General features: G+C 49.9%; 1 protein-coding gene and 1 long non-coding RNA gene across 6 annotated transcripts in view; one reads left to right on the forward strand and one right to left on the reverse strand.

Moving 5' to 3' along the window:
* Window positions 1-75: 75 nt before the first annotated feature.
* LOC140610931 (uncharacterized) lies at window positions 76-4,535 on the forward strand. 5 transcript variants are annotated; one of them, XR_012012355.1, is made up of 2 exons: window positions 76-1,253; window positions 3,806-4,535. It is a non-coding gene; the product is annotated as an uncharacterized lncRNA (long non-coding RNA). The 5 variants fall into 5 exon arrangements; XR_012012356.1 differs by having other exon boundaries at window positions 3,810-4,535; XR_012012357.1 differs by having other exon boundaries at window positions 76-1,129.
* Window positions 4,536-23,123: 18,588 nt separating this feature from the next.
* Window positions 23,124-25,494, reverse strand: part of ELAVL1 (ELAV like RNA binding protein 1) — a 37,433-nt gene continuing 35,062 nt past the window's right edge. The window contains exon 6 of the mRNA XM_072787494.1: window positions 23,124-24,717. Coding sequence (XP_072643595.1) covers window positions 24,393-24,717 — 325 coding nt within the window. The 3' untranslated portion in view covers window positions 23,124-24,392. The remainder of the gene's footprint in view (window positions 24,718-25,494) is intronic.

A 25,494-nucleotide genomic window follows, 5' to 3' on the forward strand; every position in this document is an offset into this window, starting at 1 on the left:
CTTGACGTCACGCGGGGGGCGGGCACTTTTTGAGGCGGAGACCTGTGGTTGGATGAGACTACGAGGGGGCGGGGCGTGAGGGCGTGAATTCCGTCCCGAGCGGAGATCTCCCGGGCGGATCGCGCAGGGCCTGCGGTGGCTGGGAAGACCAGCGGGGCGGCGGCCCGCGAGGATTGATTCCGTTCTCGCTGATTGGCCCGCGGCCCAGCCCGGTAGTGACCGACCCTGGTTCTCACTGACGGTGGCCCACACTGACCGACAGACGGGCAAGTGAGTTGCTCCAAGAGCGAGAGCAAATGAGCCCACGTTGTACAGCACGTTGACAAAGCGCCTGTTGGTTTTAATCCAGAACCGGAAGATGAAGCTAAGACCAGGCTGGGTGGAGGCCACTCCTCCGTGGATGCCGTGTGAACCGACACACCTGGCCCTAAAGAAGATGAGGCCTTTGTCTTTTTAGCGCCTGGACACTGTTTTCCATTTAGAGATTGCCGCCACCAAGTGGCGGTACCTTAACATGGCCATGCAGTCTGAGTCTAGGAGGGATGGGGAGCTGGTACCGTGGGCGAGTCAGTGTACGTTGCCTTTGGGCTACTGAAGCCTTTTGAGTTATTAAACTGTGACAAGGTCTGTGGGACTCCCTAGCTTCAGATTCTCTGTCTCTCAGGAGCTCCACCTCCAGGTGGGAGCAAGGGATGAGAGCTTCCACTCTGGCTTTGCTTGAAATGTCTTGACTCCGAGAAGAGCGGACTAGTTAAGTGGTTGGGATATATAGGTTTGTTGCTGAGAAGGACTGGGCTTCTTGATTGTCTTTGAAACCACGGAATTGGACAGTGTGTCAAATGGGCATATAGAGGCCAAGGGTAAAGTGGAGGAAGAAGAGCCCTCAAAGGAGACTGGGCAGGACTGGTGAACAGGTAGGAAGAGCATCCAGAGGACCTCGGAGAAAGCAGGTGGAGTGCGGAGTGTTGAATGCTGCGGGGAACTCAGGCAAGGCAGGCCAGGCCAGACCTGTATCCTTCGTCCTTGGCATTTTGCAACATGGAGGTCCCTGGTGAGACAAGCAAGAGGGTTTTGGTTGATTGGTGACTGTGGAAGCCAACTTTCAGCGGGTTGAGATTTTTCTACACAGGTGTGCTGGAGTCCGCTTGTCCTGGCTGGCGAGAGCTAATTGTCACATTTTTAGGAATTTGGGAGCTAGTTAAACACAGTTAATTGTATAAACTTCTGACCAAATGGATTATATTTAGACAAAGGTAATAAATACTCAAGATGCAACACTTCCTATTTTTCTACACGTTGCTAGGTGTGCTGAGGGCGTTTACATATATCACATCTGTACGCTGGAGATACTGTTATTGTGTGTGGTTGCATCTGTTCCGTGTTCAGGGACACCACATTAGAAGCTTGAAATCTGCCACGGTGGGAGGGGAGGATTTACACCACAGGAACTGGTGGACACTACAGATCAGGAGCTTCTGGTTTGTTGGGAGGGCCAGTTAGACATTCAGGCAGCACATAGGGCAGGCATGGGCACCTCTGAGGAATCTTTGCCGTGTGTAGGAGGAGCAATGATGGCAGCTGGAGGAACATATGGGGAGGATTGAGGGTGCTTTGTTTGTTTTTCCACCTTTGCATTTTGAAACATTTAAAAGCTACAAAAAATTGCAAGAAACGTATAATGAACACTCACATGGGCTTCACCTAGATTCATTTTGCCACTTGCTTTAGCCATCTCTGATATATATATACACACATACACACACACAAACATGTACAAGCAGATTTGTTTTGCTAAACCTTTGGAGGAGAGTTGCAGACATCGAGGCAGTTCCCCTTTAATACCTAAGCACGTTTCTGATAAGAACATTCTCTACCAGACCACGACGCCCTTATCACCCCAGGACAGTCATTATCATTGATTAAGTTAAATCAATCAAATAAAACCCTATCTTATTCTTTCCCCAATTTTCTCTTTGTAACTTTAAAAAAAAAAATCTAGGTTCAATCAAGGGTCACTGACTGCATTTTGTTGTCACGTCTTCTTTAGTTTCTTTTAACTAAACGAGTCCCCTCGCTTTTGGGGAAGGGGGGGTCATTTATGACTGAGGATTTTTTTTTTTTTAGGATTTTATTTATTTATTCATGAGAGACACACACACACACACAGAGGCAGAGACACAGGCAGAGGGAGAAGCAGGCTCCATGCAGGGAGCCCGACGTGGGACTCGATCCCACGTCTCCAGGATCACACCCTGGGCTGAAGGCAACACTAAACCGCTGAGCCTCCCAGGCTGCCCATGACTGAGGATTTTGAAGGCCTGTTGTCTTGTAAAAAATCCCATGTTCTGAAGTTGACTGATTTCAGTGTGATTAGTTCCCATTTTGTCAAGAAGTTCCCCTAGGTGATGTTGTGTGCTTCCCACCGTGTGCCAATAGGACATTCACGGTGTGAGCTGGTGATGCTCAGTTTGCTGGTGTGCTTAAGGGTTTGATCGTTTGTGATAGGAGAGGGAGGAGTGTATTTTTTGAGGGGGTGGGGGGGGAGAATGTATTTACATGCTAGGCTGCTGGGCAAAAAGAGCTAGAGGGAGAAAGACCTCAAAGAGATGGCAGGTGGGAGTGGTTGCTCTGAATCAGCATTGCGCCCAGGAAGCTGCCTCTTTCCCTGGGAGGGGTGGGGGCGAGGGGAAGGCAGCAGGTGGCAAATGCCTTGCTGGCCCCAGAGGCCACTGATAGGTGTGCCCATCAGAGCATTGTTCCAGCCTGTGAGGTGTGGGTGGAGAACCCTGCTCTGCATTCACTACCCTGGTCCCCTGTGGGAAGGGGACCAGGACACGGGGCTGGTGCAGGGCCTGGAGATGATGTTCAGAGAGTCCCAGGCAATGACTTCTGAGTCTCTACCCCTCTCACCAGTGTAAGTCCCTTGGGGACTGGGCTGGTCGTGTCCTGATGCCTGGCACACAGTAGGTGCTCAGTGAATATGTGTATTGACAGAGTGAATCAAAGAGCCCCTGGAGGACCTTATGTGAAATCTCTTGAATGAGTAAGGTTTATAAATAAACCTTATTTATAGTTGAGGTCTATTTATTTATAGTAGGGTTTATTTATAGTTTAGATTTCCAGGCTGGCGATGGGCTCCAGCTGGTTTTCACTGGGTGCACATGGGACAGTGATACTAACAGTCGCTAACGTTTACTAGCACTGAGCAGCTGTGTAAAGTGCTGTCCATGGATTGTCTCATTTAAGTTTTCCAACAGTCTTCTGTGGTTAAAGTATTGTTTTTCTTTTTCTTCTTTTTTTTAAAGATTTTATTTATTTATTCATGAGAGACACTAGGAGAGAGAGAGAGGCAGAGACACAGGCAGAGGGAGAAGCAGGCTCCATGCAGGGAGCCCGATGTGGGACTCGATCCCAGGACCCCAAGATCACGCCCTGGGCTGAAGGCAGGCGCTAAACCGCTGAGCCACCCGAGCTGCCCTAGAGTATTGTTTTTCAATGTGTGCCAGCAAATCACCACCAATTTAGTGGCCTCAAACACACCCGTTCATTATCCCCTAGTCCTGTAAGCCAGAAGTCTGGCTGGGTGCTCGCTTCGGCAGCACATATCCTAACATCAGAGAGATCCTGGCAGAGCACAGAGAACGCTGGCATAGCCCCTGTGTAAGGGTGACATGGATTTGGGGAATGTTGCAGATTTTCCCTGTTTTTACAACAGTGGGCATAGAGTTGACAATACTGTCCTGTACACTTAAGCATTAGTTAAAATCTCTCTCTCTCTCTCTCTCTCTGTCTCTCCCTCTCCAAGTCAGAAAGAGAGCCTTCACCAAGGACCGAATTCTGCTGGCACCTTGATCTTGGACTTGCAAGTCTCCAGAACTGTGAGAAACAACTGTCTGTGGTTTGGGTGCACCCCACCCCCCTGCCCACCCCTCAGTCTGTGGTATTTTGTTAACAACAGTCCCAGGTGATCGAGACCTTCGCCTCTCTCTGATCAATAGACCAAGCCATGTGCTCGAGGCTGCCTGGTGTGGTGGCACAATGCAGGGAACCTTCCCGGCGCTGTATGGGGAGCATGCCACTGGGCATGGCCAGTGGCAAGACCAGGAGCAGGACATGGACCAAGCGACTCGGGGAGCTGCCCTTTGGAGAAGCATCCAGTTCTGGCAAGAGTGTGTGTGCAGTGTTCATCCAGGATGGGCAAGATTTGGGGCTGAGATCATCGCAGAGAGACAGTATTATTTCCCTATTGCCAGGTAACAAATTCTTCGAAACATGATGGCTTAACAGAGAACAGAATGGTGGTTCCTGGTGACCCGGGGCTGGAGAAATGAGAAGGTGGTGTTTGGTGTGTATCAAGTTCCAGTTGTGCAATGTGAGTATGCTCTAGAGCTCAGGGCTGTGCAACATAGTGCCTGCCGTTAGTGTTGCTAATACAACACTGTATTGGGCACCTGAAAATTTTCAGTTTTAAGAACACTCGTGGTAGGTGTTCTCCACGTTTCCCCCCCACCCCTAAAACAAAGGCTACAAGAAAACTGTGGGGGTGAAGGATATGTTGTTACCTTGACTGTGGTAATGGTGTCACGGGTGTGTGCCTAAGTCCAAACTCATCTCATTATAGACGTTAAATATTTGCAGCTTTTTTACATCAGTTATACCTCAATAAAGCTGTTTTTAAAAAAATGTTGTGGCTTAAGATCAATTTGTATGCTCTCACCGTCTCTGTGGGTCAGCATCTTGGTGTGTAACCCAGCTGGTCCTCCGGTTCAGAATGTTAGGGGGTACTGTAATCTTCTCAAGGCCCCACTGGGGGAGGTTCTGCTCCAGGATCACTCCCACAGCTGTTGGTAGGATCCAGTCCCTTGCCAGCTGTCGGACCAAGGGCCTCTATTTCTCTCTGACTGTAGGCTGGAGGCCCTCTTCAGTGTTTGCCAAGTGGGCATGAGGCAGCTTCCAACATGGCAGCCAACTTCCATCCATGGGTGTAAGAGAGGGCCACCAAGGCAGAGGTCACAGTTCTTTGTAACCTAATCTGGGATGTGGCCTCTGATCCCATTTATCATGTTCTGTTAGTTAAAATGGACTCACTAGATCCTGTCTATACTCAAAGAGAGAGGATCAGATAAGAGCACGGATATAGGAGGCCGGAACCAAAGAGGGCCAATAGAGTCCTCCACTCCTTCCCCCATAAGTGTTAGAGCGATCTGATTAATGTGGGAGGGTGAGACTCAGGGCTCAGAGGTAACGCCCACTGCATTTTGTGTAGTTGTACCGTAACAGAGCCTGGGGCCTGGGCAGTGTCTACTTTTTGTGCTTAGAGATTTCCTTCTTGGCTTATGTATGTTATCATTCTTTGTCACCGTTCCTTGAAAACACCTGTGATTGGTTAGTCATATTGACAGCATGTACTCTGGGAGGATGTGAGATAATGAGAAAGGTCCTTCACCTCGGGGGGGGGGGGGGGGGGTTTCCTCCCCAAACCCATCACCCCAGTCTATCTGGAGAAAAGCATCAGGTGAGTCCCACCTGATGGAGATCCTATAAAATTCCTGATCAGTTCCTCTCAGAATTGTCATAACAAACAAGGAAAGTCTGAGAAGCTGTCCCAGCCAAGAGGAGGCTAAGGAGATGTGACAACTGAGTGACATTAGGGAAAATTTGAAACAATCTGAGTATAGTATGGACTTGAGTTAAATTATAATGTATCAGCATTGGATCATTAATTGTAACAAATGTCTCATATTCTATTCTAAGATATTAGGACTAGGGGAAATGTTGTAGGGTGTATGAGAACTCTGTGTACTGTCTTTGCATTTTTTCTGTAAATCTGGCTGTTCTAAAACGGAAAGTTTATTTTTTAAAACACCTACTTATTATTTGTATGTGTCAACTTTCATATGTGAATTATTCTATTAATTATAATATTCACATTCTCTGTCATCACCTTTTTTTCCAAAGATTTATTAATTTGAGAGAGAGAGAGCGAGCACGAGTAGGGTGGGGGCAATGGGGGGCAAAGGGCCAGGTAAAAGCAGACCCCCTGCTGAGCAGGGAGCCTGATCGGAAGGGGGGCTCCATCCCAGGACCCTGAGATCATGACCTGAGCCAAAGACAGAGGCTTAACCCACTGAGCCACCCAGGTGCCCCTCTGTGTCATTACTTTTTATGAATCCATACATTTAATATATTCACCTTCCTAAACGAGTACTGTATTCTCAATATAGGCATTTTTGTAAAAAAAAAAAAAAAGAACAAAGCCCAGTGATCCTTTAAAAAAATTAGTGTATAACTTATATTTTAGAGATGTTTTAGGTTCACATCAAAATTGAGTGGAAGGTAAAGGACGTTCCCATATACCCTCTGTCCTTCCAGGTGCACAGCCTCCCGGACTGTCAGCATGGCACCAGGGGGGGCCCTTTATTATCTTCAACGAACCCACACCGACACATCATTATCACCTGGCACCCGTGGTTTACACTGGGGTTCACTCTATGGGTTTGGACGGATGGATAATGAATATATCCATCGTTATGGCATCAAACAGAGTAGTTCTTTTTTCTTTTTTTCTTTTTTAAGAACTCTTGTGTTATTTAAGATTTTATTTATTTATTTGAGATTTATTTATTTGAGCAGAGAGAGAGAGAACGAGTGCTGAGCACGATCTGGCCAAGGGGCAGAGGGAGGAGCAGACTTTCTGCAGGGCAGGGAGCCCAAGGCAGGGCTCCATCTCAGGACCCTGGAATCATGAGCCATTCAGGCACCCCTCATACAGAGTATTTCACTGCCCTAAAATTTCCTGTGCTCTGCTTATTCATCTCTCCCTCCCTCCCCACCCCTGGCAGCCACCGATCCTTTTACTGTCTGCGTGCTTTTGCCTTTTCCAGAATGTCATAGAGTTGGAATCCTATAGCGTGTAGCCTTTTCAGACCCGCTTCTTGGCTTAGCCATATGCATTTGGGATTCCTTAGTGTCTTTTCATGGCTGTAGAGTTCATCTCTTTTTAGCACCAAAGGACATCCCATTGTCTGGATGTCCCGTACTCTATCCCTTCACCTGCCAAAGGACGTCTGGGTTGCTTCCAAGTTTGGGTGATAATGAATAAAGCTGTTATAGACACCTGTGTGCAGGTTTGTATGTGGTTGTAAGTTCTCACTTCGTGGGGAGTAATACCAAGGAGTGTGACTATTGGATAGATTCTTTTCTTTTTTTTTTTTTTTTTTTTTTTAAGATTTTACTTATTTATTCATGAGATAGAGGCAGAGACACAAGCAGAGGGAGAAGCAGGCTCCCTGCGGGGAGCCCGATGTGAAACTTGATCCCAGGACCCTGGGATCATGCCCTGAGCCAAAGGCAGATGCTCAACCGCTGAGCCACCCAGGTGCCCCTGGATAGATTATTTCTATTCTTATACTCTCAGTTTGCCATAGTTGTGTAAATTCTCACCGCAGTTATGTTTGTCAGTTGATGCTATTTCTAACATTTTTTTTGTTTTGAGATTATATTTTATGAAGCATATAGTTTTAATAATGCCACGTCTTGAAATATCAGAAAGGGAGACAGAACATGAAAGACTCCTAACTCTGGGAAACGAACTAGGGGTGGGGGAAGGGGAGGTGGGCGGGGGGTGAGGGTGACTGGGTGACAGGCACTGAGGTAGGCACTTGACGGGATGGGCACTGGGTGTTATTCTATATGTTGGCAAATTGAACACCAATAAAAAATAAATTTATAAAAAAAATAATGCCACGTCTCCAGCTTATTATAATGTTTGTCATTATGTAATCAGGCTCCTTTTCTTTTTGGCCTGAGTGGTATTTTTTCTGGATTAAAACTGCTGGCCAAATAATCTTTTTTTTTTTTTTAAGATTTTATATATTTATTCATGAGAGACACAGAGAGAGAGGCAGAGACACAGGCAGAGGGAGAAGCAGGCTCCATGATGTGGGACTCAATCCCGGAACCCTGGGATCATGCCCTGAGCTGAAGGCAGATGCTCAACTGCTGAGCCACCAGGCGTCCCAAGGCCAAATAATCTTAATTAAGAATAATAGCTGTGATTTATCAGGCTCTTCTAGGTCAGGCAGTGTGCCAAGAGCTTCTCCTACTGGTTCAGTTAGGCCCTGTTTTGCTGTGAAGAACCTGAATGACGGACTGTGGCATCTAACCACGTGGCTAGACCGTGCGGGCTGACCCCGACAGCCCTCTGACTTCGGCAGAGACCAGATCTGGCCCCGGGCACATCCTTGGCGATAGAAGTCTCGGGATGCCTGGGTGTCTCAGCGGTTGAGCGTCTGCCTTCAGATCCTGGGATCGAGTCCCACATTGGGATCCCTGCGGGGAGCCTGCTTCTCCCTCTGCCTGTGTCTCTGCACCTCTCTCTCTCTCTCTCTCTCTCTGTGTGTGTGTGTGTGTGTCTTGTGAATAAATAAATAAAATAGTTTTTTAAAAAAAGAGAAATCTGCGGCTTGCAGCCTAGTGTTCCTCTTGCTTCCCTTCTCCCAACACCCCCCTCAATGGCTCTTATGGCCTGGATGCCATCACCCTCAAATTCTTATGTTGATATTTTGACCCCCAGCACTTCAGAATGTGATGATTGGGAGATAAGGCCTGTAAAGTGACAGTTAAATTAAAATGAGGTCATTGGGATGGATCCTAATCCAGTGTCCTGATACGAAGAGGAAGTTAGGACACAGTCACGCTCAGAGGGACGGCCCCGTGAGGACACGGGTGAGGAGGTGGCCATCTAGAAGCCCAGGACAGAGGGCTCGCAGAGCCTGCACCTGCACCTGCCCACAGCATGATCTCCGGCCTCCAGAGCTGTGAGACAACACAATTCTGGTGTGTAAGCCACCCAGTCTGCGCCACTTTGGTAGGGCAGCCCTTGCAAACTCCAGCCACAGCTACTCTGCATCCTCCCTTGGGCTCAGAGCCCCTGCCCACGCCCAGCTGCTCCTGCCTTCTGTCTGGCTTCCTTCCCGCTCCTGCTCCCTCCTCTCCCGGCTGGTTCTCTCCTCCATCTCCTGTTCTCCTCCTCGAGGTACAATAATAGCTGCTGGCACTGGTGGCGTACCTCCTCTGCTCCAGACAGCGTGCCCAGCCCTGGGAAGCGCTATCTGCTTTAGCAGCCCCCCCCCCACCTTTGAGGCGGATGCTGTCACGAGCTCTTTTGTGCAGATGGGTGCCCAAAGCTTGCAGAGGGGAAGGAAGTCGCCCCCCAGCCACTGGCAGCCTCAGAAAGAACATGGCAGGCCCAGTTAGGGCAGGGCTGTTGTCCCAGGTAGTGGCGCAGACTCCTGGCCCTGTGGGCAGGGTGATGTGAAAGCAAGAGCCAAGCATATGGCAGACGCTCACTTCTCCTTAAAGTCTGTGAAGTTGGCGACATTTCCCTCATTTTGTAGGCAAGGAAGCAAAAGCTTCCAGAAGCGAAGCTGCTTGAGGGTTGTGATGGGCGGCGGGTGGATAGATCTGTGGCACTTGCAAAAAAGCTACAAAGAGCAGCTAGACCGTCTCGAAGGTTTGCTGCAGGAAGAGATGACGTGGCAGGGGATGAGGATAGGATGCTCTGGGGGGAGGAAATGACCTGTGCAATTGCCAGGGGTGCGAAAGGGTGGGGTGGGTGTCGTGTGAGCCATACAGTCAGTTCTGTTTTGCAGAAAGATCCCTCTGGCTGCAGTGAGGGGGCCATTGAGGCTGCGAGGAGACACCCTAGTGTCCCAAACCGGGGGACCTGGCAGGTGGGCCTGCCGAGAAGCCAGGAGACAGGCTGGTCAGGGCTCGGTGACTGTGGAATGGCAAAACCTGCCTTATAGGGTATGAGGTGGGCAGCACAGGCCGTTATTAACCACCTCGCTGATCTCTCTTCTTGAAATTATTTGTACTCATCGGAGTTGGTGTAGGTTATGGGTGGAATAGTCAGAGAGCAGCAGACACAGAGCCTATGAAGCAATCAGGCCTTTCAAAGAACCAGGCCTGACCCATTAGCAGAACTGACTTCTCTATTAAATGCCTTGGGACTGCAATACTTCGGGGGCCTTTACAAATATTTCAGTTTCTTTTAAAATTAGAAGAAAAAGACCCTTAAAATCTAGTCTGGATTATACTCATCTTTACGCCCCAACTCAGTTGTAAAATTTAACCTATCCCCCCCCCCCGCCCCCGCTTTATGGGCTATGGGACCCATGAAGGCCAAAGTGCCCGGGGCCCATGCAAGTCACAATGGGGCATGCGTTTAGCATATTTTGGGGGGATTTATCATCCTAGGGTCTGTCTTTTCATTCTTGGTACAATTATCGACCCCTCTTCTGTTACCATCATCCATAAAGGGAAGATGGGGAGGGGAAGAAAGAAAAAGAACCCACTGGCACAGAAGAGGCATGCACACACACCCATATTCACGGCATCATTATTCACAATAACCAAAAGGTGGCGGCAACCCCTGCGCCTACCTACCGATGAATGGATAGACAATGTGGTGCATCCATACGCTGGAATAGTACTCAGCCTACAAAAGGGATAGAGTTCTGACACCTGCTACAACACGGATAGACCTGAGAACATTTGCTCAGTGAAGCAAGCCAACAGGCTCTGAGATACACGGAGCCCTGAATGCAGACAGCATTCTGGGGCATAGGGTCTAGTCCCATTGTCTGCTGGGCCCTGGGGTGATCAGGACAAGGGGTAGTTGCCTGCGTGTGAGATCCCCGCAGAGGAGGTGGCTGGGGGTGTGGGCTCTGGACTGGTTGATTTACACACGAAAGGTGCAGTTGTGACAGGTTGTTTGCTGTCTCTAGGAGTTAGCTAGGCCCAGGAGGGGCAGTTTTTCCCAGATCAGCAAGGGACCCGGGTGACAAAGCTTCAGAATACAGAAAATAGAGGAGTCCCTAGGTGGCTCAGTCGGGTAAGCATCCGACACTCGATTTTTTTTTTTTGATTTTTTTTAAAGGTTTTAATTTATTTATTTATGATAGTCACACACACACACAGAGAGAGAGGCAGAGACATAGGCAGAGGGAGAAGCAGGCTCCATGCACCAGGAGCCCGACGTGGGATTCGATCCCGGGTCTCCAGGATCGTGCCCTGGGCCAAAGGCAGGCGCCAAACCGCTGCGCCACCCAGGGATCCCCGACACTCGATTTTGACTTGATCTCACGGCTGTGAGATCCAGCCCTGCGTTGGGCTCCGCGCTCCGCGTGGAGTCTGCTTGGGATTCTCTCTCTCCCTCGCCCTCTGTCCCTGCCCCCGCCACACCTGCTTTAAAAAAATAAATAAATAAAAAGATTTTAGCATCTCTGAGTTTTTCCACATTATGACAAAGAACAGCTGAAAATTTGAGGACAGGGGAACAAATGATATAAATATGGTTACAGTTGTTATATAAAAATAGTTGTAATTGTTATGTTTTGTAGACTTCATGCTCTCCCTGGTGTCAGACTCAGAAAGCCTCTTTCTAAGAAGAGCAGTTGTGTGGAGAAGGCAAAACAGATAAAAACATTTCCAGATTACCCGATTCATAATCTGCCACATTGCTTATCAGTCTCCTGCTCTGATCTGTCGCTGCCAATGGTTTGTGTTTCATCCAAGATTTCATTCCGACACATTTAGATTGGTTCTGAATCCATTCTTTCCTCTGAGCAAGGAAGGCAATACCATTGCTTTCTTCGAATGTGAAAAGAGCCTTGTTGCTGGGGGTCCCCGGGTGGCTCAGTCAGTGAAGTGTCTGCCTTCAGCACAGGTCATGATCCCGGGGTCCTCGGATCGAGTCCTGCGTCGGGCTCCCTGCTCGGCGGGGAGTCTGCTACTCCCATTGCTCCTCCCTGCTTGTGATCTCTCTCTCTCTCTCTCAAATAAATAAATACAAAACTTAACCAAAAAATAAATAAATAAATAAAAAGAGTCTTGTTGAGACTCCAGGGCAGTTTAGCTTAGATGCCTCTACAGAGCACACCCCCCGGATGGTTCTCCCCCAGGTGGGTTGTGCTGGGGGAGCTCAGTTACCCTGTGGAGGGAGGGCTGGCTTCCTTTGCAGGGTGGGGTGTGCAGCCCCAGCAGTAGAACCACCTCCAGAGGGCAGCCCTGGTGGCTCAGCGCTTTAGCACCGCCTTCAGCCCAGGGTGTGATCCTGGAGACCCTGGATCGAGTCCCACATCGGGTTCCCTGCATGGAGCCTGGTTCTCCCTCTGCCTGTGTCTCTGCCTCTCTCTCTGATAAATAAATAAATAAAATCTTAAAAGAAAAAAAAGACAAACCTTAAAAAAAAAAAAAAGAACCATCTCCAGACGACAGGTCGGCTCCCCATGAGTCCATACTGATACTACGACACTCCCCCATCTCTCTCCTCTCGGCCTGCTTGAAATCCCTCCCAAGGAGGTGAGAAGTGGCTGGATTAGCTCCTTTCCTCCTCTATCCCCTTGTTCAAGGAGTTCAAAAGGATACGGTGAGAGAGTCTTGAATCACTGTATTTAGCTTCTGTGGGAATAAACATGGCCAGCTGCCAACATTAATTTTACTTCCGGCAGGTAGAAACCCATCCACTAGCCACATTCCAGGTCAAAAGTCACCTGAAGGACACACACAAAGAAACAACCCTTTGGCTTTCCATGGGATGAAAGGCACAGCACACATTGTTGCAGAAACAAACAGTGCCTTTGACTTTGTGATGTTCTGGGCACACAAGGGAGTTTTGTATAATGATTTGGGGGAAATTAAGGCTAGTTAGAAATAAGTACACTTTGTATCTTGAGAGTTTTCAGGATTTAAAAGAAATCATCATATGGGGGTGACTGGGTGGACCAGTCAGTTCAGCTCAGTCAGTTGAGTGTCTGCCTTTGGCTCAGGTCATAATCCCAGGGAGCCCCCCCATCGGGCTCCCTGCTCAGTGAAGAGTCTGCTTTTCCCTCTCCCTCTGTCCCTCCCGCTCGTGCTCTCTCTCAAATAAATACATCTTTGAAATTTCCAATCTGTTGTGAATGCAGTACGTGGTTCTGTGTGTGGCCAGTGCACAGCTGGGAGTGCACGACGTGTATGACACCCAAATGGGCTTAGACCACGGGCAAGGAGACGAATCATTTGAGAATGCACGTGGATGTCGCGATGTCAAGCTGCTTCACCCATTGAATCCTGTGCCTCTCATTTTGTGCATCAGCCTTGACCAGCATAGCATGTGCTGTGAGGACAGCGATGGCTCCTTTTGGCTCACCTTTGGACTCTCCAGCTGGCACAAGGGGATGGTTACGGGTTGAACTGTGTTCCCCACAAATTCATATGTTGCAGTCCTAACCCTCAGCACACCTCAGAATGTGACCTTACTGGGAAACACGTTCCCTGCAGGTGTAATTTGTGAGGATGACGTCATCCTGGAGTAGGGTGTCCACAGATCCATCCCTCTAAAAGGGAAATTTGGACACAGACATGCACACAGTGAAACTCGTGTGAAGATGAAGGCAGAGATCCTGGTGAAGCTACCAGAAGCCTGGGAAAGTCAGAGATTGCCAGCAAGGACCAGAAGCCAGAGGGAGGCCTCAAACGGGTTCTCCCTCTCCCTCCGAAGAAACCAACCTGCCCTCACCTCCACTCTGACTTCCGGCCCCCTGAACACTGACACAATAAATTTCTGTGTTTTAAGCCACCTTAGCAAACGAAGACACTGAGCTTCTGACTCCCTGTTCCCATGGGAACGGACCCATCTGGAGACTTAAAGGTTGACACCACCTGGGCTGAGCACCCATGGGTGAGTCAGCTGGCCTCACTCAATCGCATCAAACTCCTGGCAGTTGAAACACCTAAGATTATTTTTGTCTTTTGACAGAGTGAATACACAGAACAGAAAATTCGCCCTTTTAAAGTGAGCAATTCAATGGCATTTAGTGCATCCTCAATGTTGTGCAGCCACCACGCTCTGCAGTTCTAGAACATTTCCATCATCCTAGAAGGGAATCCCGTCCCCATGAAGCAGCTGCTCCCAGCCCCTTCTCCCTTAGCCGCTGACAATGACTAATTTACTTTCTATGGATTTACCTGCTCTGGACATATCTTATCAATGGAATCAGACAATATGTGACCTTTTTCTTTTTCTTTTTTTTTTTTTAAGATTTTATTTATTTATTGGGGAGAAAGAGAACACGAGTGGGGGCAAGGGGCAGAGGAAGAGAGAAAGAGAGAGAAGCAGACTCTCTTCGCTGAGCAGGGAGCCCCATGTAGATGCGATCCCAGGGCCCCACGATCATGACCTGAGCCAAAGGCAAACACTTAACCCACTGAGCCACCCGGGTGCCCCGGGATGTGACCTCTTGTGTCTGGCTTCCTTCACTCAGTATGTGTTCTGGGTTCATCCACGTGGCAGGATGTCAGGGCTTCACTCCCTTTTATGGCTGAGTCACAGGCTGATGCTGTAAGGATGGATCACGATTTGCTTATCCGCTCGCCCATGGACCAACCGCCCTAAGAGGTTTTACACAGTGACTGGGTGTGAATTGAAGAGCGGCTGGCAGGCCGGAGGCCGTGGGGAGAGGCACATGGGGCCCCGGCTGGGCCAGGAGCCAGTGGGGAGTCAAGGCCCCGCCTGGGGGGTGGGGGAGCAAGCATCCCCCTGAGGGTGCACGCCTGTGGGGAGGAGTGTGCAGCCGGGGCTGTGGCCGGGGTAGCAGGGAGCGGAGGGAGCAGACAGCCACCCGGGCGACAGATTGCTCCTGTGGAATGAGGGCAGATCCGCAAAGGCCGGGAGCAATCCCAGTCACACTGTCCAGAGGGAACCAGGTCCTCCAGCAGGCGCTGTGCGGGGCTGCGGGCTCCCTGCCTCCCGGGGGTTGACCTGATCCCCGACTTTAGGCTGCCTGCAGAGGCAGAGGCCCTCAGGGTGGGCTGGGGGCCCGGGGGCAGTCCCCCAGACCAACACCCACACCGGGTGAGGCCCCTGGAACCCCATCACTGCCCACCCTGCTTCTTTAGGCACCACTGTCCGCCAGCAAACCCACTGGGGATCTTTGCAGGCACTTGCGGGGACTGGGTACAACCGGCTGCTGTGAACAGCGGGGGTGGGGGGAGCGGGATTCTCCCCACCTGGGCCGCCCCGGGCGGCCTGCGGCCTGCACGCGGCAGGCGGTGGGAGACGCAGCTGAGTGGGCGGCTTTGGTGGCAGGTGACCCTGTGCAGATCTGCGCGGCCCCACGATGGTGTCATGCTCTGCTGTTGCCACTTTTTAAAAAAATTTATTTATGAGAGAGAGAGAGAGAGAGAGGCAGAGACACAGGAGAGAGAAGCAGTCTCCATGCTGGGAGCCCGACGCGGGACTCGATCCCGGGACTCCAGGATCACGCCCTGGGCCAAAGGCAGGCGCCAAACCACTGAGCCACCCAGGGATCCCCTGCTGTTGCCATTTTAATGTTCTAAGTACATCTTTAAAATTTTATTTATAATTGTAGTAAAAAGATGTATGACATAAAATTTGCCATCATAACTATTGTTCAGTGTCCAGTTCAGTGGCATTAAGCATACTTACACTGTTGTGCAAACATTCCCACCATCCGTCTCCAGAACCTTCCATCTCCCCACACGGAGGCCCCATCCCCAGGAAGCACTGACCCCTGCTCCCTGCCCCACCCCTGGCTCCCACCATCTCCTGTCTCTGTGGACAGACCTCCTCTGGGGACCTCCTGGGAGTGGGGTCATCGTGCAGGAGGAGTCCTTTTGGGTCTGGCTCCCCTCCCTGAGCCTGGTGTCCTTGGGGTCCACTCACGTGGTGTCAGGTAGCAGGATGTCCTTCCTTTTTCGGGCTTGGATATATTCCAATGTATGGACCACATTTTATCTGAGACATTTTCTTCTTTTTTAAGTAAGCTCTGCACCCAACATGGGACCTGAACTCATGACCCTGAGATCAAGAGTCGCATGCCCCACCAACCGAGCCAGTGAGGCGCCCTTTATCTGAAGTTTTTGAACAAAGTGTGTTTTCGTTCTGCACTGGGCCTCACAAATTACGTACCCTGGCCTGCTGGCCGCTGTCACATGAGATCCCGCAGGAGAAATCCTTCTAGGCAGCAGCTTGCTCAGTCTCCATCCTGAAATTCACTGAGGGGAGCTCAGTGCGGGGCACACCGTGAACCCCCACTGCGCTCCCCTGGGGGAGAACACAGGAGACTCGGTGGCAAACTTTGGAAGGGGCCAGTTATGGGTTGAATTGGGTCCCCTGAAAAATACATATTGGTGTCCTAACCTGGGGGCTCTCAGCACGTGACCTTACTGGGAGACAGGCAGGGTCTTCCCCGAGATGATCAAGTTGAGGTCAATACGGCGGGCCCTGGCCCAATGGACTGAGGTCACAGAAGGGGCAGTTTGGACCGATGGACACCCACAGCGGGGAGATGATGTGAAGGCACAGGAAGACGGCCGGCCGTGTGATGGGGGTCACATGTCTCGGAGCCAGTAACGCCGCCTTCCTCTGAGACACACACCAGGGCCCTGAGACCCCGCCTGCCGGCGGGATGGCTGGAAGGGCCCTGACCTCTCCTTCCCTCTTCCCGTCTCCACTGTCCTCATCGGCAAGCTGCCACCCCTTCCAGACTGACTCCTGGCTTTTTAGAGATATAATCCGTGTTGGGCCCCGGGGGGGGTGGGGGGAGAGGATTCAAAGGACCCGAAACGGGGGTGGGGGAAGGAAACGGGGTGCTCTACACACAATCTCTTTAAATTCAGAACATTTGGGATTGCATCTTCATGTGGCTGAAGGGTTTAAAAATAACTTGTTAAACATTAACATTTTTTTTCCTTTGGTCACAAAAGCAGATGAGTGGAATGTTTCGAGATTTTTTAAAACACCAGAAAAATTAATAATAAATCAGAAAGCCTTTTGACAAAGCAGATTTCAGGTTTGTGCTTCTGTGGGTCTGGGCCCCAGAAGCCTCCACAGCTGGCATCTTCCAGCTCAGACCAGGTCTCTCAGGATGGCCTCATCTTCATCAGTGGTCCACGTGGGGCTTCGATTCCTCCACCTTGGACCCTTTCTAGGTTGGTCACTTCTCGTTTTCACCTGGAACTGCCGCACTGTGGTCCATTTGCTCGTCCCCGGAGAGCACACACACCAGACGCCCTGTGGAAGTCCCCTGTGGTGGTCCTGTCCCGCTTCACTGCTGGGGTGGCCGTGGCATTCGAGGCCTCCACCATCTGCCTCAGCCCAGCTTGATCCTTGCAGACACAGACACCCCGCGTGGCCCCCCGCCCTGGGGAGAGGCAGTGTGCACGTCTGTACCCACCTTCAGAGCCCTGGAGCCTCTACTTGGAGCACCTGTGACTCTCCTCGGGGGCCCTGGGGGCCTGGCTCCAGCACTCTGGTCTTCTGAGGGGCCCCTGCAGGATACTTCTGGTTGCCATGAGTTCTCTATATCAAGTCAGACCGTCCCCATCACGCTGTCCACCTTTGGGGATGATCCACACTCCGGTTTCCTCAGGATGTGGCAACTGTATTTACGTGGGTGGAGGAGGAGGCTTGCATTCATTTGTAAAGACTGGCGTTAGCTGAGGCGGCATGTCCTCCCACCCTGGATTCCAGAGTCTCTCCTGAGGGGCCCCTGGTGGTTCTGGAGCTCCAGGCCCTGCACAGACTCTTTCTGGGACCTCATTCTCACAAAACTAAGGGGCAGGCCAAACCTAGGATGCTCTATACCAAACTGGTTAAAAAAAAAAAAAAAAAAAAAGGCACTGAATGACAGCTCTTCTCCAACCGGCTAAACTTCAGTTGTTGCATCTGTAAAATGGGCACATGAGCAACATTCCTCCCAGGGATGTGCATAAAGGGCAGTGGAGCACTTGGTGAAGCGAACAGCGCCAGGAACAGCGACACGAACAGCCAGCGGGAGCGATCCTTGCCCACCCCCACCTTCCAGCTCCATCCAACTCTTGCCTGCTTAGCTGGCTCCCACTCAGATGCCACGCCCCCTGCCCGGCACAAGCCCAGCTCTCGGGTCACCCACGCGGGCTGGGGAGTTCTAGGCTGGGTCTTTCCAACCTCTGCCAGGCCCTAGCACTTCCCCCTCGTGGGGAGAGCAAGGTGCTCACTGGTGGTTAAGGCTCCCAGCCCAACTTTCACTGTGGCGCAGGACGTCCCGGTGGCTTCCCAAAGCTGCTGGGGTAGAAAGCCCGGGGCTGCCACTGCTCAGAGGCTCAAAGCCCCAGGCCACCACCACCATCTAGCTTGCTCTCAGTGGGCTCCAGGCCAGCGGCAGAGGGTAGGGGGTCAGTCTACGGTGCCCCCAACCCCCAGGAATAAACACTCTCCATGTCACAACTTGCTTCTTCTTCTTAAACACAAACCACACAGTTCCCCAGACAACGGTGGTGTCTGTGATTTTCCCCCTTCTCTTCTGGAAATCCTTTTAAATTGGTGCCAGGATATTATTGAGGTTAAACAAAAAAATCAAAATTCAAAGACAAAGGGATGCAGGCCTTAGGCCCTCAGAAACTTAACCTTGAATGAAAAAGCGAAAGCAGCTCAAGAGGAGACCATCTAGCAGCAAAAGCTCCCCCAGCCTGCACACGGGGCTCAGTCTCTTGGGGCTCCACATTCTGGGGTAAGGGGGAATCGGAAGCCGTCACCACAGGCGGAGATGGGAGGCTGGTAGGTTTCCTTAAAGCCCACTTAGGGCATCAGCAGGGAGGCTTGTTAGAAATGAGACTCTGGTTCGCCCCAGACCTGCAGAAGCCGAGTCTGCTTCTCCATGAGGTGGACGCACACTCTGTCCAACCCATGGAGGAGGGCTGACACCCAGATCCCTTCCTTCTCCTTGGTGCCTGGGGCTGCTGGGACCTGAGAGGCTGCCCAGGGGCCCCAGGAGCCCCCGCTGGAGGCCCCAAGCTGGTCCCTGGGTCTGAGTACCCGAGGGGCACCCTTGGAGTCCCGTCCTGTTGGAGTGCCACCTGCTTCCCAGGTGGCAGCAGACTGCACCTCTACAAGGAACCCATGGGACCACTTAGCTGCATCTGGGAAAAAGGAGGTTGGTGGGTGTTATGGACTCCCATTCCAGACGGGGAAACTGAGGCCCAGGCACTCAGTGGCTTGTTGGCACTGCACACTGGGGGATGGGCAGAAGCAGGATTCAAACCTAAGACTGACCTTAAGACCCTTGTGTTGTTGTGCCTCCACATGAGTGAGATTACCATCAGAAGATACTCAGAACAGCCACAGGGCTCCGAAGTGGGGAGCAGAGGGACAGGCAATGCCCAGGGGCCACACAGGAAGCCCACAGACCTTTGAGGGAAGCTTTGGAGAAGCCTCTGGGTCTCCCAGGGGAGGGGGCTGGCTTGTGAGGACGTCCAGAGGAGGGGCACATCCGGGCAGAGGCAGTAGGCGGGTCACCGAGCAGGTCCTGGTGCCTTCCCCTCCACACCCTGAGCTGGGCTGTCCCAGGGCTCTGTGGCCTGGCACACGGGGGACAGCTTGGCAGAAGGCAGCTCTCGCTTCCCTAGGCAGGAGGAAGTCAGCTGCAGCCCCGGCCGGCGCTTTACTCAGCTTGGCTGCTTACAATTACACACCATCACCCCTACACCACCACATCTCAATGAGCCCACTTCATTTATTACCAAAATATCACAGAATTCCAGTCATAGTTAACATACAGCATTTAACACAAACCTGATCCCTGGGGAAAGATCTAAGTATTCGGACAATCGAGTCATTTGGAACCGTAAGTAACACCCCAAACCGATATCACTCCGTACTCCAAAAATACGCTTTGAGAGCTTTGGAAACTGAATTAAAATGTCTACACAGCTATGAACAATTGTTTAATAAAACTTTTTCATGTTTCCATTACATGTAAATATATCAATTTGGCATCTCTATAAAAACTCTGAAAATGGTGCAAAAGTTTCATTCTCTTTGAGAAAGCCATTGACAAAAAATATTCACACTTCACTAAAATTTTGAAAAATGGTCTTCTTTCAAAGCTTCTTTATTAATCTGAAATCTTCTGGATTATCAAAATCTAGGTTTGCTTTTTCCTCCTAAAACACTAAAGAACATTTATTCACAAGGATAAAAAGGCAAATGGGGAGATGGAAAACTGAGAAGGGCTTTTTTTTTTTTTTTCTTCCCTGAAAATAATAAAAAAAAAAAGAGCTAGTTACATAAGCATCCTCAAAAGAACACAATGGGATTCATTTTATTGTTGACTTTTGGACAGCAGTGTCATACTTTATTGAAAACAAACCCATGTAAAAACAAAGTTAAAATGAAAAATGGTACCTGAAAAATAAATTATTTTATATAAAACAAATCAATAACTTAAAACACACTAATATACAAAACGTCTACCCATCTACTGTACAACACGGGAACCAGCTGGTCAAGCGCCCCGCCCCCCAGAGCAAGTCACTGGAAACGGAACAGTACATGGTAAAGAGGTGGCCCCAACCAACGGACAAGCCTTTTCTCCTGGTGGAATGCAATAGTCCTCAAAGCCGCTGCTCGAGCCGTCGGTTTGCCTAACTTAGGTCCCTGCGGTGACGTACAAATAATTTTTTTTTTTTAATGACCAAGCGGAAAACTGAAAACTAGGTCACCAAAAGGCTGTGGGAAAATATACGATACAATCATTAAAAGTCAGAGGCAAATCAAAAGGTCTGGAAAGGTGAACCCTGCCGGAGGTCTGGGATTCAGGTTCTACTGCTATCGTAAGCAAGGGTCAATCATCAATGCCACTCAACAGAAAGCACTTGGGACTGGAGTTGGGGGCCGGGCCTGGGAATCTGATGGACAGCAGGAGGTGCTTCCTGAGGAGCTGCCTCAGGTCCCAGAGGTGCCACAGGTCCTGGGAAGGTGGGAGGGCTTTCAGGTGGAGGGCTCGATCGGGCAGAGGGGGTGGCTGGGGAAAAGAGACCTTTGGCAGCTTATTCTTACTCTCTTATCCAACCCAGGAAGGCTGCAAAAAGCACAGAGAAATGAAATCAGGCTGAATCAGATGTGAAATGGAACAGCTGGGCGACGTCTGAACTTTGATTTTTCAAGGCCGGCAGCCGGCCCGGGATCAGTCAATGGCCCTAGTTTTGGAGGCAAACCAGGACTGAGTTATTGCCAGTAACCGTCTTCGGATTCATCTACTTGGTCTGATCCGGCAGGGACTGTCCCCCGCTTCCCGGCCGCCAGCTCCCAAAGCACCAGCTCCCTACAGCAGCACGGGTCAGACCCTGGACGCTGGCTTTCCAGCACTAACCAAGCGCAGACTCTCACAGGTTAAGGCAGCTGCCCTTGGCAAGGGAAGGACTCACCTTCAGGGAACAAAGGCGGCGGGGTCCACCCAGCACCATCTGCCCACAGGCCAAGAAAGCCCGTCTTGCAGCTATTCTGGCAAGATGGTGGTGGGGGGTGGGGGTGATCCCAGTCACAAGACGTGCGACTAGAGGCACAGCCAGAAAACCACAGCTTGGCATATTACAACGAAAAACTCAAGAGGGCAGAGCCAAGGCGTAAAAAGTGAGTAATTCAACTGGAACCAGGTTCACAAATTTGGAGCTTCTTAGCAAACAACTATCGGGGGGGAGTTACGCAGGCCGAAAGGAAATTCAGTCAAAGCCTCTTTGGTATTTATGTACCAAACCAAACTTTCGATAAATGAACATCATCTACTCTTTTCATTCCTTTTTTTTTTTTCACCAAAATTCCCAAATAAAAGGAGAGCACTCATTTTGCGAAATACAAATATGATTGATCTATGTAAAAAACGTTTAAAAAAGTTTCTTTTGGATCGTGACTTTTATAAAATGGGGTCTTCCTTTTTTGCAAACAAGCCTGGAGAAGGTTTAATGAACTTTTTAGGACACAGGGCCAGCACCTGGTACATCACTGGGAGCGACAGTTGCTTTTCAGGGTTAAGGAACACGTCAAAAGTGACAGCCTTCCACACGCTTGCGATTTCACACTCCCAAGGAAACGCACTTGGGGTTTTAGCTAGAAGGCTGTTCAAAGAGTGGAGCCCGCGTAAAATGAGAATTTTACTCAACTGAGAAACCTCAGGCAGCTTTCAAAGGTTCATCTCCTTCTCCTCTGTGCCAGCATCAGAGTAATCAATACAGGTCGGGTAACAGGGAGGGGAGGGGTGGGGAGGGGCAGGGGGTGCTGGCGTGCAGCCCTCCGTCCCTTCACGGTTTAGGCTTCCGACAGAATTCAAGTACGAAATCGAACCCTAGCGAGGGCGGGCAGGAATGTGTCAGGGAAGAGACCTAAGGGTCGCGTTCAGAACTGGAATCTCATCTTCACTGAGAAGACGCGGCTGGCCCAAGGCTAGCATAACCTGAAAGGCATAGTCTTCCAGGAAAACATCCTGGTCTGTGGTGAAGAGCAGGGAGGCGGGGGGGACCCTCTCCTGTGTCGAATCCAGGCAAATGGGCCGTGGCTCTGGGTTCCAGGAGGAGGCACGTAAGCTGGCTCTGACTTAGGATCTGGAAACTTCCGCTGGAGGGAGGTCCTCCATGGCGCGAGGCCAACTCATGAGAAGGCCTCAAGGTATGAACTTGGCCCCTTCGGTGGGAGAACGGCATGACAACATCTCAAGGTGGGGAGAATGCGAGCAGTTGGCAGCCCCTCAACGAAGTCTGAGGGGAACGGGGCTGGGACAGGCAGCCTCAAATTGTCTGGGGGCTTCTCAGAACACTGACCTGCTCGGGAGAAGGCTGTGCCCGATTTTTTTCCACTTAAATAAATAAATAAATAGGTAGGTACGTAGATAAATAGATAAATAATACCACGATTCCATGATATCGATCAACTAAAACTGCCTATGGTTACGTGTTTTAGTCTTATATCAAGGCTAAAAACTGCTGGTACTAAGTTGTCCTGTTTTTGAATCTCTCTAAACGCTAGATATTTATAACAGTCAGAATCACACTCCTGAGGAGTTGCCCGGAGGTCTGGCCCTGCCACTTCTCAGGTTCTCTCTTTCAGACTCTCCCTACTGGCTCCCCCGTTTTCAAAAACGCCATCTGTGACTGCATACTCCTACGTCACAGGCCTGTAAATGCTTTGTCTTGAGGCAAGTCTTTTTTTTTCTTAAGATTTTTTTATAAATGCTCCCTGAATGCTGGCCGTCTGGACCTTACCTAGCCAAAAAGAAAGAAAAGGTAAAATAAAAAACAAAACAAAATTCGAGCAAAACAAAATCAAATTTAATGGTCTTAAATGCAAAAGTAAAAACAAACAAAAAACACAAAAAAGCAAAAGAAAATTAACAGAACAGAACAACCCAAAATGTCAAGGCAGTTATGAAGAGAACTTGGGAGGGTTAATCTTTAAAACTACAAATCAAAGTTTTTTTTTTTTTTTTTTTTTTGTTAATAGATAACTGGCAAGAAGTAAGTACTTTTCTGCTGAGTGTTCATACGAAAGCAAAGTTTCAAAACAAAATCCGACTAAAATAGAAACAAGTCTAGCGCTCACGAGAAGGGATGCGAGAAATACAATGCTCAAATGTTTCTGTGTTCTTAAAATATAGAGCGATCTTAGGCATTCGAGCTGTGTGAACTGCTCTTGGAAAGTGGAGAAATGGTTGGGAACACCAGTGCCCGGTGTGCGGGGCACCGTGCATGCAATGTGTGCACAGAAATTCGGGATGTCAGAGGAGCAGCACGTCTTCAGGCGCGCCCTGGAGTTAGGTCTGACTCTGGAATATACTGGAGTTTCCCTGAAACTCTTTGGTCCGTTCCCATTGGCGCCTGGGCTTATGAAACCCGTGCGTGTCCTTCTCTGGAGGGCCCGGTATGGCCCGGCGTACGGCCCCCCTCCCCGGTGGCGGCCCCCCTGTTGGATGGCCTGCTGCCACTGCCAGGACCGCTGCAGAGCCCCGGGGCTGAGTGAGCAGGAGGTGGCAATGGCACCTGCTTGGGAAAGCAATTTCCTGTCAACCAAAGCAGAAATCGCTTAAAATGTTGAAGCGGTTGAGAAAACGCACACTCAGCATCTGTCTAACGTCTTTAGTTTGAAAACTAAAACTAAAAGGTCATGTCTTTTTTTTTTTGTTTTTTTTTTTTTTGTTTTTTTGTTTTTTATGTTTTTTATCCAGTTTGTGGAGACACCGAATGAAACGAGTGTTAGACAGTCTTAGAAGTTAAAGCATGCTTCAGGTTCACCACCGTCCCGAGGGACTGGTTAGTCAATGCAGTCTACTTAGATTTCTGTTTAATATATATTTTAAAGGAAATAACTTAAGAAACTTAAATTGGTCTAACATTGTGGGATTTCAAACATTTGAACATGTCGGTTGCATCCCCGAGTATAAAAACCTTTTCACTTCTCATTTAGACTAAGACAAACACTTGTGAAAATTGGCGCAAAATGAGTTGTACACTAACAAAAAAGTTTCAACTTCTTCACTCTTAATTATCTATTCCGTACAAAAAAAAAAAGCATGAGCGAGTTATTTGTGGGACTTGTTGGTTTTGAAGGAAACCTGTAAGATTTTGTCCCCCAGGCGGTAGCCGTTCAGACTTGCTATGGCCATGGCGGCTTCTTCATAGTTTGTCATGGTCACAAAGCCAAAGCCTTTGCACTTGTTGGTGTTGAAGTCGCGAATCACTTTCACATTGGTGACTGCCCCAAAGGGGCCAAACATCTGCCAGAGGATCCCCTCATCGGCGTCCTGCCCGAGGTTGTAGATGAAGATGCACCAGCCCGAAGACGCGTTGCCTGGGACATTGACACCAGAAAGCCCACTCATGTGATCTACACCCATAGGGGAGAACCTAGCAAACAAGAGAGCACAGCATGCAGGTCAAGGTCATGCGGGCTGGTGCGTCGATGCAGGGGTTGGGGTACGGCTCGGGCCAGGCTGGCACCCCCCATCAGTCCCAGATGGGAATTCAATAGAGGGGCAATGCGGGGGAGGGGAGTCCTGTTTAGTGATTCCCAGGCTTCCCACATTTAAATAATGGAAGCTTCTCCATGTCCCCCATGTGCTGTTACAGCCTCAGATCTCCCTAGGGGAAACTCACTCTTCATTCCCCACGTCTTTGCTGTGTTTGGCCAGTGGGGAGGGGGGTGGATTTTTTCTTTCTTTCTCCCCCGGAGCCCCTGATTTTGTACCTTGCCCTCATCTTGACTGCCCTTGTCAGAGGGGTCCTGGGCGAGCGCACACCCCTGTGAGGGGCCAATGCGGGGCCCAGGGAATTCCTTCCCCCAGCTATAGACAACCTTCCATAGCTGACTCACAGCATTCCCAGAGGGCCAGGGGCCGGCCGAAGTGACGGCTGTGAACCGCAAGTCCACCAAGCTGTACCAATAATGTGGGACCCTTTCCAAAGCAATGCTTTCAGCTGCATAAAAAATAAGCCTTCTATCCCGGTGCATGGAGCCTGCTTCTCCCTCTCCCTCTGCCTATGTCTCTGCGCCTCTCTCTCTCTCTCTCTCTGTGCGACTATCATAAATAAAAAAAAAAAAAAAAAAAAAAAAAAAATTAAGCCTTCTACAAATGTGTGGCCATTGCAACAGGATTAAGGGAGACGATAAAACTGTTACTGAAG

This window comes from Canis lupus, chromosome 19 (assembly GCF_048164855.1).
Source record: "Canis lupus baileyi chromosome 19, mCanLup2.hap1, whole genome shotgun sequence".
Lineage (NCBI taxonomy): Eukaryota > Metazoa > Chordata > Mammalia > Carnivora > Canidae > Canis > Canis lupus.